The following is a 13,777-nucleotide window of genomic DNA, read 5'->3' as shown; positions in this document are numbered from 1 at the left end:
AAAAAAAGGGTACGCCGGCTGATGGTGGCGCACGCCTTTAATCCCAGCACTTGGGAGGCAGAGGCAGGCGGATCTCTGTGAGTTCGAGGCCAGCCTGGTCTACAAGAGCTAGTTCCAGGACAGGCGCCAAAGATACAGAGAAACCCTGTCTGGAAAAACCAAGCAAACAAAAAAGGTACAGTAGCTTGCCATTTTTCTAAAATAATGAATTCTCAAAAGTAATATATTTCAGTCCCAAGTAAAGCTATTTGAGGTACCAATATTTGAAAACTGCACTAAAATCCACCATGTTTACAAGTGTTTCTCACATTGTATCAACTTTCTGAGAGCTGCCATGATCTCCCCAAGCTCCACCCTAACTTGTATGACGTTAATACATAACTTTTTGTGTCTTTCTCAGGCAGGCATGTGTGCAGTACCTGTAGAGGCCAGAAGTGGGCGCTGGATTTCTAAGAATTGTAGTACTAGCTGTGAGTTACTATTCTGGTCTTGGGAGTCTGTTCCTAGAGAACCTAGTTCCTCTCTAAGAGCAACTGCTTCCACCATACTGAGCCATCTCTCCAGTCCCTTTATAAAGCCTTTTCTAGCTGGGCAGGGGTGGTGCACACCTTTAATCTCTGTGAGTTCGAGGCCAGCCTGGTCTACAGAGCGAGTTCCAGGACAGGCTCCAAAGCTACAAAGAAACCCTATCTCAAAAAACTAAAAATAAACAAATAAATAAAATAAAGCCTTTTCTAAAGCCAGATTTGAATTCTCAATGAAGTCATCACCATCACTTGTCTGCTCCTCACACTCACTTCTAAGATTTTCCTGAAATCACTAGGGAGCGAGTCCAGGGAAGTCTAGAAGACTTTTGCAGAATATCACCATAGCATTTCTGAGTTTACAATTACAGACATTCAAAACAAAACAAAACACCAGCCACCATCCTGGGCAGCAAGCAATCCTCTCCCTGATGACTGGCCAGGAGCCATCCATGACAGTCAGTGCCTTACAGTTTCTTCACATTTCCTCCGCAGCCACAAGACACTAAGTGAGTAAGACAGCAAGGGTTGGTAGTTTGTTATAAACATTTTAATTTGTTCTGCAGATGGTTATAACTGGCGACTGCTTTTCTTAAGTATCTCATGTCCACAAAAAGGGACAAGTTTGCCCTTCATTGAAACAACAAAACCACACAAGCACACAAAGAAGTGGGAAGAGGTTCACTTTAAATATTTCCCCACTGTTACATTATCACTATGAAGCTTTCAGTATGGTTCTCCTTCCAAAAGCCTGCCTTTCTTTCTTTGTTTAGGAGCAGATTCTTCCTTCTGGTGGCTGGAGGAGCTGATGGTTTTGTGTTTACACTTTAAAGCAGTTGATGTTTCTGTTTCATTCATAGATCCTCCGAGGCTCCCGAAGCACCACACCACCCTCTGTCATGGCGTTCTGTAGACGTTTTATCTGGTTTGAAGAGCAAAGGAAAACAGTTACCCTTCAGAAAACCTAATAATGTTTGCTTTCCAACAGACAAACAATTTCATCTTGTTGACCGCCCAGCCTGCATTGGTTTTTCTGAGTGATCTTAAGAACATAAGAAAAAGGAAATGGAGAGATATCAGCGATCAGCATCTTCAACTACATGGACAAGTGGCCAGTCTGACAACAGGAAGTGCTATTATCCTAGACTTCAGGGGCTCCGGCATCAATACTGACTGACCTCAGTTTGGGCAGAGAATGGGAGCACTAGCTCCTGTGGACTTGCAAAAATCAAGTCCCAGGACGTGCTGTCTGTCACAGTAACCAGCCACAGGCCTAACACATGGTATACCCTCAGAAAATAATGTTAGCATATCTGACACCAAGAACTAACAAAATGCCCTCTATCGATTCTGTATGCTGCTAGAGGCTGCACATGCTAGGCAGTACTCACAGAGCTGCATGCCCAGTTCTATATCGTGTGTGTGTGTGTGTGTTCACGCACACATGCGTGCACACACTATGGATTAAATACAAGGTGTCCAGCATGGTAGGCAAGAGCAACCACTGACTTAAAGCCAGAGTCCCCACTTTTCCTTTTAAAATTTTGAGACAGGGTCTTAGTAAGTTATTCAAGCCTTGAACTTGAGAATCTTCTGCCTCAACCCCTCGACAGCTGGAATTATTGACCTGTGTCACCAATAACCAACTTACCACCTTTTTTTGAGACAGGGTCTCACTATATCCCTGACTAGATAGGATTTGCTTTGTAGACCTGCCCTGAACTCAAGAGCTCCATTTGCCTCTGCTTCTACCACACCAGAACAAATTTATATTTTATTTTAGTATGATTTTTGGTTTTTCTAGACAGGTTTCTCTGTGTAGTTGTGGCTATGCTAGAATTTACTCTGTAGACCAGGTTGGCTTCAAACTCAGAGATCCACCTGCCTTTGCTGGGATTAAAGGTGAGCACCACCACCAAACCGCCCCCCCCCCAAACTTTTATCTTTGTGTAAATATACAGAAATGAAAATACCGAGTCTGAGGATGCCTCCCAAGGAGTTGGTTGGTAGACCATGAAGTTGATTCCGGCTTCTAAGCATCGCTGTGCCAACACTCGTCCTATACTCTCACAAGCCACCACATTTCTGGTACTATACAGGTGTTTTTTAATTGCCCATTCCCGAGTGGATGCCGAAACCACCACCTGGCCGTTCTGATGCTCAACCACTGCCTCTATGTGATGCTGAGTCCTTATAACTCGCAACCTAAGAGGGATGAAAAGAGAATAAACCATAAAACGATCTATTTAACAAAAAGTTAAATTATTTCAGGGGAATAAATGCCTAAGTTTCTCAAGAAATTAGTGACTAGGCTATTAAAATAGCTCAGTGGCTAAAGGCACTTCCTGCCAAGGCTCACCACCCAAATTCAGTCCCCAGGTCTTACAAGCAGCAATGTGACACAGGTGTCTATGGCACAGGCAAAGACCTGTGCACATGCACACACCAACAGCAAGCTGAAAAGAGAAAAACCCCATGCTGACAAGTACCGAGGAAGCGAGCACATGCAGCCTACACCCTGCCACACGGTGGTAATCATCTAACGCTGTGGCTCGACGGCCACACACAAATATGTCTGCATCTTAGCTCGTCCTGTCTACCTCCCTTTCAACTCCTCAGTCCCTGTCAAGTGAAGAAAAGTACCACACCTGCTTCACAATGGATGTACATAATTAAATGAAGAAAAATCTCAAATTCAAAGCAACTAGCATAGTTCCTGGAAAATACAATATTTTCAGCAAACAGCCATTTGGGGGCTGGGGAGTACAGTTCAGAGGCAGAGCACATGTTGTGTGCTGAAGGTCTGGTCTAACCCTCACAGTTGTCCCAAAATAAAAGTTAACATTTACTTTTATGTGCATGAGTGTTTTGTCTACATGCATGTCTGTTGTTACAGACAGTTGTGGGTGCTGGGAAGTGAACCTGGGTCCTCTGCAAGCTCAGTAAGTGCTTTTAAACAATGAGCTATTGCTCCAATCTCCACAAACAAAATTTTAAGAAAATGAATCTTTTTAAAGCAAGTACCTCATTTCTATTAAGTCTTACAGCGGACCTTCCTTTTATTCTGGCCCAAACTTTATATTATCTATATAGAACTATTTTATAGTTCCAGCTGGCCTGTGCCACACCAACTCCAGTGTCATCTGTGTGACATGACATATGTCATTATGCCGGACGGGAGCTATGTGTCCTATGGGACTAGGCTCCCTGGAGGTCAATGGCAGATGGCCCGGTATTAGCCACTGCTGAGACATAGACAGGTTTCTCGAGTAGCTGGCTATATGAGATATGAGCTTTGCACAAATTCTTTCAAAATAATGATAGTCTTTATATATACAAGACAAGGATTACTCTCTTCAGGAACAGCTCTTGGATAAGGAAGCACAGTATGGGAATGTATAAGACTACAGCAGAACCTTTGTCATACACAGGGTGTATGATGAGCAAGGGAATAGATGGGTTAATGTTGATGGACAAAGACTGTTATATTATACTTTCAACTTTATGGATAGGCTTGCTAGATCCCAACCCCCATGATGTCTGCTGCATAAGAAGGTACTAAAAAGTATAGTTCAACAGGTGCAGAGAACTGATTAGGTATATTTGGTCACTAGATGAAATAAAGGGTTAGGAAGAGGAAGGGCCATGATAGCGATAATGAGACAGAAACTTTCTATTCATAAGATGAAACCACTTGCCTGAGGTTTACATTCCCAAGGACAAGAGTTCCTCTTCTAAGGATGCTTTATGTCTAACACCTGTTCCTGATAATATACTTTTCTTAAATATTGCTGATGTGACTAAAAGAAGCTTTCATACTGTGCCAACCAATGATACATGACCTTCTGGTTTGTTCTTTGTTTGAATGCTATATAATGAAAACATGAATTCAGTAAAATCACAGCAGATTCCAACCACTCTCTTGTGTGTTGTGTCTGTCTGTCATCCGCCGACCTTGTGCCTTCCTGTTACCAGGACCCTGCTTCTCCCACGGTCTGAGTGGCTCCCTAGCCGGTCCGTGGCAGGCCTGGAACTCAGAGATCTGCCTGCATCTGCTTCCCAAGCGCTGGGATTAAAGGCGTGCGCCACCACTGCCCAGCTCACACTGACTACTCTATTTCCATCACACTTCACTTTACTGAACTCCAGGTACACAGCCCTGAGGGTCCCTCAGCGACACTAACCAATCCCAGCCCAGTAGCCTCCTCTACTAGACTGTCCTTTGTGGCAGATGATTATCGTCCTATTCTTTAGAGCTCAGCGTTTTTGTTGTTTCAAGACAGGGTTTCTCTGTAGCTTTGGAGCCTGTCCTAGAACTAGCTCTTGTAAACCAGGCTGGCCTCAAACTCAGAGATCTGCCTGCCTGTGCTCCCGAGTGCTAGGACTAAAGGCGTGCGCCACCACTGCCCACTACTCAAGATTTGACATGTCCCATCTTCAGAGTCGTCAGTACATAATCTCTTATTCTCGAATTATCGTTAAGTTTTCTTCAGGACAACTATTAGTTGTTTGCTCCATGGTCGCTCTCTATTCTCATGTCATCTTCCTGACTCAATCAACCTCGGGTTTCTCTGGCGGGGTAGGTCAAGGCATTGATGAAAATGACGTGTTAGGTGCTATGCACAGCCGACTTTAATTACCTGTGCCAGAACTCATGGCTGGGCCACACTGTAGCCCAGCCCCGCTCCTTCCTGGCTACCCCTAAGAGCTCCAGATTCCGAGGATTTCGGTTGGTGAACTCTGGGGCCACCGCTTCGTTTTCCTTAGTTGCCACATCGTGCTGAATCGCTGGTGTGGAACTGGTCGCGAGGGCTGCCAGCCCACACTCTAGGAAATGAAAACGACCACATGGATCTTTAAAATGACGAACACAGGCACGAAAGGGGCATGCTCTAACCATTCCCATCACGAGACCCAGAAGCGGGAAGAAATGGCCGTCTGACCACAAACCCATAACGTTCTAACGCCACCCCGGTGTGGTTGTGCGTTCACTTTCCCACGCGGAACCGCGGGTGCCAAATCGGATTTGCAAATTCCCGTGTCCTGTGCACCAGGGCACAGCCAATTCAGCGGGGCGAGATTAGTTACCCAAGTTCCTGCAAACAGACAGGCATTTCCAGAACCGAGGCTGAAGCGCCATCGCTGACGGTCGGAGGCAAAGCCTCCCGGCGCCCTGCCTCCCTTCACTCACGGTCGTCCGAGAGGAGGACTAGCCGCAGCCATTTTAACTGAGGGAAAAGCTACAGATGCCGGCAGGCCCTCGGGGCCTCCAGGACCCGGAACTAACAAGCCCCTTCGTGCTGAGTGGTCGGGAGAGCGATCGGTCTCTCCGGTCCGCCAATCGCCGCTGACGTCGGAGCGGGGGGCGGGACACGCTCCCGGGAGCCATTCCTGAGTCACGCGTGGGCCCAGGCTGTATTATGGGGGTCTGGTCCGCAGAGCTGCACAACACTTGGGGCGCACACGCTTCGGGGCTCTGGGAGAGCAGGGTGCACGGTTTTCTCAAAGAGCGGAAGCGCCTTGTCCGCTCCGGCCAGACCGGATCGAGTCTCAGCCGACTGGCCGAATGCCCCCGACATCTAAACATGGGGGGAGCTCAGACGAGAGCGCTCGACCCCCCAGCCCACCACACCCCAACTCAGCCCTACCAACTTTTCTAGAAAGTCCTAGGATGTACAAACGCGCAAGCGCAACCCTAACAAGCGCGCCACAGCCCTCCTTCCGCCCTGGCTTGGGTCCCCCACTTTCGCGCCTTTCTTTTCCAGCCTCTAATTGGACGAAAATTGTAGGTGCCCCGCCCTCCACTTCCGGCGTTTTCCGTTTTGCCCCTCTCTTTTTTCCCAGCGAGCCTCGCGGTTAGCGGAGAGTGCGCAGCGGGCGGGGCGTGTTACCCAGCAGCACGCGCGCGCGCCGCTCGGGCCTCTCCACGCTGTGGTCGCCGCCGTGGTGGCCGCCGTCCGGCCTCGGAGCGGAGATCCCGGCTGTGTGCGGTGTTAGAGAGGTCGGCCAGGCTCCCTGAAGATGGAGGGCCCTCTGTCCGTGTTCGGGGACCGCAGCACTGGGGAAGCGATCCGCTCCCAGAACGGTAAGGGCGAGGGAATCCGGGACCCGGTCCGCGGCGGCGCAGGCCGAGGCCCGATCGCGGTCGGTAGGCCGGGGCCACCCCCTGGGCACCGTGAAGTCCCCCGAGGACACCGGGCCTAGCGCAGCCCTCAACCGCGGGCCGTTTAGGCGCCCTGGCGCCCTTCCGTATAAGGGAAGAACGTTCGAGCACAGCACGCTTGGGGGGAGCGCCCGGGATGGGTGTGGGCGTCCACGCCCCGAGGAAGAGCAGCTCTGCACGGAAGGCGAGCTCAGACCTCCGCGCCTGCCACGCCCCACGCACGGCCCCTTTGTTCAGGTTCTTCCGGGTGGGAGCATCCCTGACACGACCCGTTTGGCCCACGAGGAAATATGCCTGCAGAATTTAGGTGGGCTTTGCGGGGCTACCCTCCGTCCGGGCGGGTGATTGCATGTCCAGATCTCGCAGTTGACAGCTGCACCCAGGAAAACCTAACGGAACGTAAAGCGAGTGTTAGGAAGCGGCACTGAGCTACCCGCGTCGCTGTTAGCTGTAGTACAAATTACACGTGCTTTGCTGTAGTTGAACCTGTTTTCGAAAGCATTTAGCGGCTTGGAATCGTGGTTATGTTTATTAATTTTGCTATTAAGTCGTCCCCCCCCCCCGAAACACGATCACTACCCAGACGAACTATCTACTATTCTTACTAAAACTTGCTAGAGTGAAGCAGGCTGAAGTGTCCCTTAGAGTTTTTATTGCGGGGATGGAGAGGTGGTTCAACGGTTAAAAACAGTGGCTGTTCTCCCAGAAGACTCGGGTTCAGTTCCCAGCGTAGGAGCTCACAACTGTTGGTAACTCTAGTTCCAGGAGATATGACACCTTCACACCAATGCACATAAACTAAATTCAAATCAATTATTTTTTTAAAAAAAAATTGCAATGAATAGTGGCAGGATTTTTGTACTTATTTTTTGAGGCATTGAACTTTTTGGAACTTTTGACATCAGTACTCAAAATAAAATATTTAACCTTCACTAGTTCTTAAATAGGTAATTTTGACTTTCAAAAAGAGTTAAGCATAGATTTGTAGATTTTGAGAAAACCATATGTGGTTGAGTGTCTCTTAGTTTGTGAGTTGATCTAATTTTTTTTTTTTTTATTTCACTGTTCCTCTACAGTTATGGCTGCAGCTTCTATTGCCAACATTGTTAAAAGTTCTCTTGGGCCAGTTGGTTTGGATAAAATGTTGGTGGATGATATTGGTGTAAGTATATCTTAACTGGTTTTGGTTACCTTGATAAAAATAGCTTTAATAAAACCTGGAAATTATTTTTTCTGTAAAGTCTTTGTTTTTACCTAAATATATTAAAGCTGAGTGTATGGCGTTGTGGAGCCTGGCTTCTGTGCTGACCTGCTTCCCTCATATTTCTCAGGATGTGACCATTACTAATGATGGGGCCACCATCCTGAAGTTACTGGAGGTAGAACATCCTGCAGCTAAAGTTCTTTGTGAGCTGGCTGACCTGCAGGACAAAGAAGTTGGAGATGGAACTACCTCAGTGGTGAGAGGCTCCCTGGGACTGCCTAGAGAACAGTCAGGAGAGTTGAACCCATGGCAGAATCTAGGTCAGAAATGAGTCAGGTGTTTACGGTTTCACAGACATCCGAAAACGAATCATTGTGATAGTTTGTACAGTCACAAAGTGTATACAGTTTAAGTAGGAAGAGAACTTAGGTAGTTGAATATAAGCTTGTTTTAAATACTGGGGTCTCATAAATTTGGGGCTCATTTAATCCCCTTGCAGTGATAATGTTTACATGTAGAAAAGAGTTTCTTTTGTTGTTGTTTATGTTTTTCAAGACCAGGTTTCTCTATAGCTTTGGAGACTGTCCTAGAACTCTTTTTGTAGATCAGCCACCCAAGTGCTATTTAAATTAAAGTGTGCGCCGCCACCACCCAGTTTAGAAAAGAGTTCATTAAAGCAGAGAATATTTGGGCTTCTTGGTTTGTTGTTTAATGGATACATTTTAAATGTAGGCAGGAAATCTTGGGAATTCAGAGTAGAAATTTGAGGGAGTCAATTTGCTACCTTATGGGGCCCATAGCTAGTTAGCGAGCGTGGTTAATGACATACACCTGATGAATTAATGCAGCGCAGAGATTTCACTTTGCCGTGAAAGAATGGGATCTGTTTCTAAACAATGAAAATGACCTTTGTCTGACTTGTTTATAGAGCATGTGGCTTAGCAAATACCTTAACTCCTTTCAAAAAGAAGCGGGACAGGTTCAGAAAAATGGTTCTTAGTGTTTCATATTTTAAATGATTTTAAGATTTAGTTGAAAATACTAAACTAGGGGGCTGAAGAGATGTTAACATCATGTTAACATTAGCACTGGCTGCTCTTCCAGAGGTCCTGAGTTCAACTCCCAGCAACCACATGGTAGCTCACAAACCATCTGTAGTGAGGCCTCTTCTGGCATGGCAGTGTCCATGCAGGAAGAACATTGTATACATAATAAGTTTTTTTAATACCTTTATTCTTTTTTTTTTTTTTTTTAGATTTATTTATTAAGAATACAGTGGTCTGCCTGCAGTCCATAAGAGGGCACCAGGTCTCATTTCAGGTGGTTGTGAGCCACGATGTGGTTGCTGGGAATTGAACTCAGGACCTTTGGAAGAGCAGGCAGTGCTCTTAACCACTGAGCCATCTCTCCAGCCCCATAATAAATCTTTTTTAAAAGCTAAAGTTTAAAAAAAATACTAGACTAGCACAAATGATTTCAAATGTTAGCTATTTAGCTTTTGTTGCACTCAGTCTTTAAATGTAATGGGTATATATTCTGTTGTACTGGGATTTTAGCGTTTTTCTGGTGTTTGTAGCTTGGACCATTTACACAGAGTACTTTGTGTAGTGGTCTACATTTTATGTTTTCAGCAAGCTGCTACATACTTATCTGCTGTGGCTGCTTAGTAATGCTAGGTCATAGATGGGCATAGTGCCGCATGCCTTTAATCCCAGCAGTTGGGAGACATTGGTAGGTGGGTCTTGAGTTCAAGACCAGCCTGTCTACAAAGTGAGTTCTAGGACAGCCCCGGCTACAGAGAGAAACCCTGTTTTGAAAAACAAATAAATAGAGGATGTTAGGTCATTTTAAAGCTTTTCTGTATGCACCGTGCATGTTGACTGCCATAAATACTTAATGTAGTGTTTACTCAACAGGTAATTATTGCAGCAGAACTTCTGAAAAATGCAGATGAACTAGTCAAACAGAAAATTCACCCAACATCAGTTATTAGTGGCTATCGGCTTGCCTGCAAGTAAGATTACATTCAAAGAAAATGTTACTGTGTAGTGGTTGTAGTTGTCTACGTTGTGACTGATATAAATGTTGGTCCTATTTGAAGTATCCGACCCAGGTACTTTTTTCCCATTTGACTACCACGTTTTCTCCTAATAGATTTTAGTGGCTATGCTTGTGGGATAGATGAAAAGTGCTGTGATCTGAAGGGGGAGGACTTTTCTGTGTCTTCCTTCTATATGAAATGGCTCAACAGAAGACCATTGCCTGTGACATATAACAGTGTGTTAAATGTGGTGAAACGCGAAACTTTTGAGTAGTATGCTTACATTTTCTTTCCCATGCCTGTAACAGGGAAGCAGTACGCTATATCAGTGAGAACCTAATTATTAACACCGATGAACTTGGAAGAGACTGCCTGATCAATGCTGCTAAGACATCTATGTCTTCCAAAATTATTGGAATGTATCCTTAAATGGTCTAGTGAAATTTGTCCCTATCACCCTTTCACTCTTAAAAATAAGACTGGGTTTTATAGAATGTTGATTTTATGCGGTAAAACTTAAAATGCTTGTCTAATGCAAATTGACCCAGTTAGAGGAAAAACAATTGATGCTGCCTGCTGCTGCCTCTCTAGCCTTTCCACAGTGGAAGGGTGCTTGAAATGTAGATGGTGGTGAGTAGACAGAGGTCACCTCGAGGGGAGTAATAGTACTTTCTTCATGCTGAATTATTTTTAAAAAGAAAGTCCAGTTGAATTGCTTTTTGTGTCCTTGGGTCTTTATTCCAAGTCTGTTGTCCTTAACTGTTGTCTCAGAAATGGTGATTTCTTTGCCAATATGGTGGTGGATGCTGTACTTGCTGTCAAATACACAGATACGAGAGGCCAGCCTCGCTATCCAGTCAATTCTGTTAACATTCTGAAAGCCCACGGGAGAAGTCAGGTAGAAAGCATGCTGATCAACGGCTATGCACTCAACTGTGTGGTGGGATCGCAGGGTATGTAAGATTCATTGTTACATGGGAATTGAGAATGCTACTGTTCCCAGTCACTTTGTTTGTTTTGGGTTTTGTTTGGCTGGTTTGGTTTGTCTCTGTGTTTTTCATAGTATACATCTACGTAGAGTTAAATAGTTGCCATGGGGACCAGGCATAGTGGCACTGGCGTTTAATTCCAGCATTGAGGAGTGATCAGTAGACGGGTATCTGTTTAGGGCCTTGTCTACACAGTGAAACTGCCTGTTTTTTTTTTTTTTTAAGAATTTACGGTGAGTATAGATTGAAATGAATTGTGTGCACTTGTGACTGTCAGGCTTTCCTGAGGTTTAGTGTAATAAATTGCCATCTAAATTTGGTTTATATGTAACATGAATTTTTTTTGTGTGATGTATTTAAGGATAACTGTCTTTTATGAACCCTAGCATTGTTATAGTTGACCTTTTATTCATTTACAGGCATGCCCAAGAGAATAGTTAATGCAAAAATTGCTTGTCTTGACTTCAGCCTGCAGAAAACAAAAATGAAGCTCGGTGTGCAGGTGGTTATTACAGACCCGGAGAAATTGGACCAGATTAGACAGAGGTATATGGGAAGATTTTTACCTGTGAAAGGATGTTTGTAAATCAACACTTGTGCTGTGTTATAAAGTAATGGTTAGGGAAAGCCAGGCATGTCCGAAACAGGTGGATCATTTAAGCCGATGAATTGTGGTCAGCATGGACAACAGTATTGCTTCAAGTGTTGATACTGTGTCTGGCTTCTCACCTAAGATAAGATGTGCTAAGGTGGTGGGACACAGCTGGCAGTGCTGACTGCAGTTGCTGTGACATCGCTCCAGCACGCGTGCTCCGCTCCACTTTACTCTTAGGGGATTGCTGTTGTATGACAAGTATGTCCATTATGTAGATGTGACATGACTGCAGTAATTGGCTTTTAATCTCATATGTGCTTATGATTTCCATGGCACATGTGATGCCTCCTGGTAGGTTCATCTTGTTGGAAGTGTCCACAAATTTCCAGGACAGGAACCAAAAAAGCTATGGAGAAACCCTGTCTCAAAAATCCAAAAAAAAAAAAAAAGAAGTGTCCCCAAATGAACCAGGCTGTGGTGACACCTCTAGGAGACAGAGACAAGAAGATCTCTGCATTTGGGGGCCAGCCTGGTCTACAGAGCAAATTCCAGGACAACACAGGCAGGGTAACACAGTGAAACCCTGTCTTCAAAAACCAAAAGGGCCACCAAAAAAAAAAAAAAAAAAAGAAAGGAAAGAAAGAAATGTCCACAAATAAACTCTCATTGCCTGACTTGGCCCAAAACCTATATTTTGCTTCAGGGGTACCTTGGCTGTGCCTTTTGTTACCATGACTTCATAAACTCATACTTTTCTGATCAAGCTGTCTGTCTTATAGATTACATACCTCTGGTTTCTGTCTCTGAAGTCTTTTCGTCTTCCCAGTGTTTTCACATTAACATAGGTTCATTTGAAGAAAGTAAATTTGGACAGTCATAGGCTTGCCTCGGACATTAAAGCATCTTCATCTACTCTAACATACTCTTAAACCTCTCAGGGTTCTTCATTTCCTGGTCTTACTAAAACTTTTTTTTTCCAAGACAGAATTTCTTTGTGTAACCTTGGCTATGCTGGAACTAGCTCTGTAGACCAAGCTGACCTCGAACTCAGAGAGATCTGCACGCCTCTGACTCCTGAGTGCTGGGATTAAAGACTTGTGCCACCACCGCCCAGCATGAATCATTTTCTTATCCACTATGTAGGGCTTGAGTTTCTGCCTCTCATACAGCTTCAGTGATACACTGTTTGGGGATTGCCATTAATTCTCTACTGCATCTTTAACGTGGGAGGGGCTCATTTTTTGCCACCTTTAATTAGGAATTGATTGTTGGTGAAAGAGCAAGTGTTACTTTCAAGTGCTTGAAATTAACATAAATTGGACTGATTTAACTCGATTTTAATGGGAAAGAATAAAAGAATAACAAGTCAGAGTTACAGCAGTATTGTCTAAAATTTTAAAGTTGTTAATTTGGGTTTACTGAAATATTTTCTCTGTAGAGAATCGGATATCACCAAGGAGAGAATTCAAAAGATCCTGGCGACTGGGGCCAATGTCATTCTCACCACTGGAGGGATAGATGATATGTGTCTGAAGTATTTTGTGGAGGCTGGTGCCATGGCTGTGAGAAGAGTTTTAAAAAGGGACCTCAAGCGCATTGCTAAAGCTTCTGGAGGTAGGTCTCTCCCAGCCCGAGACACACTACTTAGTGGTATGTGACTGGGTCACAGGTCTTCCAACTGAAATATTGACACTAAGTTTCAAAAACTTTTTTTCTCTGTTGTGCTCTGATAGATTTATAGAGCCATATTTTATTATTTTTAGGTAATTGGAAAAGTAGTTTGATGCTGAGTTGTTGGAAATAAGTGGACTGATTTGACCTTAAAGTGACAGTTTTGTGTTAAGGGGTAGTGTCTTGTCTCTGACCTTGAAATAATACATTGCTCTTCTCGAGGAAAATCACTCAACTACAATCATGAAAACAAATGTGTGTCTTATGATTCTCATGTAGCAACTATCCTGTCCACACTGGCCAATCTGGAAGGCGAAGAGACTTTTGAGGCTACGATGTTGGGACAAGCAGAGGAGGTAGTCCAGGAGAGAATCTGTGATGATGAGCTGATCTTAATCAAAAAGTAAGAACAACTGTTATAAGTTACAAAGCAATGCAGATTCCGTTGTAAAAAGAATTCTTTTCCATTTACTTGCTGCTCTAGTCTCAGTGATAGAAGCAGTTTAGGCGTGGGATAAAATTATATTGGACCATTGTGAATTGAGATAGTATTTTGTCTCTTGTACATGAACTAAACATTGTTTTTGGTG

General features: G+C 44.5%; 2 protein-coding genes and 2 non-coding genes across 5 annotated transcripts in view; 3 read left to right on the top strand and 1 right to left on the bottom strand.

Annotated features, from left to right (window-relative positions):
• Nucleotides 1-1,056: 1,056 nt before the first annotated feature.
• On the bottom strand, nucleotides 1,057-6,190 carry Mrpl18 (mitochondrial ribosomal protein L18). 2 transcript variants are annotated; one of them, XM_050135667.1, is made up of 4 exons: nucleotides 5,613-5,795; nucleotides 5,165-5,351; nucleotides 2,498-2,729; nucleotides 1,057-1,446 (listed from the first exon to the last, which is right to left on the bottom strand). In XM_050135667.1, the coding sequence occupies exons 1-4, from the start codon at nucleotides 5,662-5,664 to the stop codon at nucleotides 1,375-1,377; spliced, it is 543 nt and encodes a 180-aa protein (XP_049991624.1). In that variant the 5' UTR covers nucleotides 5,665-5,795; the 3' UTR covers nucleotides 1,057-1,374. The 2 variants fall into 2 exon arrangements, with proteins under 2 accessions (XP_049991624.1, XP_049991625.1); XM_050135668.1 differs by having other exon boundaries at nucleotides 1,379-1,446; nucleotides 2,647-2,729; nucleotides 5,613-6,190.
• Nucleotides 6,191-6,409: 219 nt separating this feature from the next.
• Nucleotides 6,410-13,777, top strand: part of Tcp1 (t-complex 1) — an 8,679-nt gene continuing 1,311 nt past the window's right edge. The window contains exons 1-10 of the mRNA XM_050135941.1: nucleotides 6,410-6,609; nucleotides 7,764-7,849; nucleotides 8,019-8,147; nucleotides 9,808-9,905; nucleotides 10,241-10,351; nucleotides 10,704-10,885; nucleotides 11,341-11,467; nucleotides 12,955-13,130; nucleotides 13,467-13,590; nucleotides 13,672-13,696. Of these exons, the coding sequence (XP_049991898.1) occupies nucleotides 6,546-6,609; nucleotides 7,764-7,849; nucleotides 8,019-8,147; nucleotides 9,808-9,905; nucleotides 10,241-10,351; nucleotides 10,704-10,885; nucleotides 11,341-11,467; nucleotides 12,955-13,130; nucleotides 13,467-13,590; nucleotides 13,672-13,696 (1,122 nt within the window). The 5' untranslated portion in view covers nucleotides 6,410-6,545. The remainder of the gene's footprint in view (nucleotides 6,610-7,763; nucleotides 7,850-8,018; nucleotides 8,148-9,807; nucleotides 9,906-10,240; nucleotides 10,352-10,703; nucleotides 10,886-11,340; nucleotides 11,468-12,954; nucleotides 13,131-13,466; nucleotides 13,591-13,671; nucleotides 13,697-13,777) is intronic.
• On the top strand, nucleotides 10,012-10,148 carry LOC126497856 (small nucleolar RNA SNORA29). The gene has a single exon (XR_007590697.1). It is a non-coding gene; the product is annotated as a small nucleolar RNA SNORA29 (small nucleolar RNA).
• LOC126497855 (small nucleolar RNA SNORA20) lies at nucleotides 13,648-13,768 on the top strand. The gene has a single exon (XR_007590696.1). It is a non-coding gene; the product is annotated as a small nucleolar RNA SNORA20 (small nucleolar RNA).

Source organism: Alexandromys fortis, unplaced genomic scaffold (genome assembly GCF_014885135.2).
Source record: "Alexandromys fortis isolate MF-2015 unplaced genomic scaffold, M_Fortis_MF-2015_v1.1 scaffold_23, whole genome shotgun sequence".
NCBI classification, from domain to species: Eukaryota; Metazoa; Chordata; class Mammalia; order Rodentia; family Cricetidae; genus Alexandromys; species Alexandromys fortis.
Note: the sequence above shows the minus strand (reverse complement) of the source record. Positions and strands in the feature narration are given on the sequence as shown.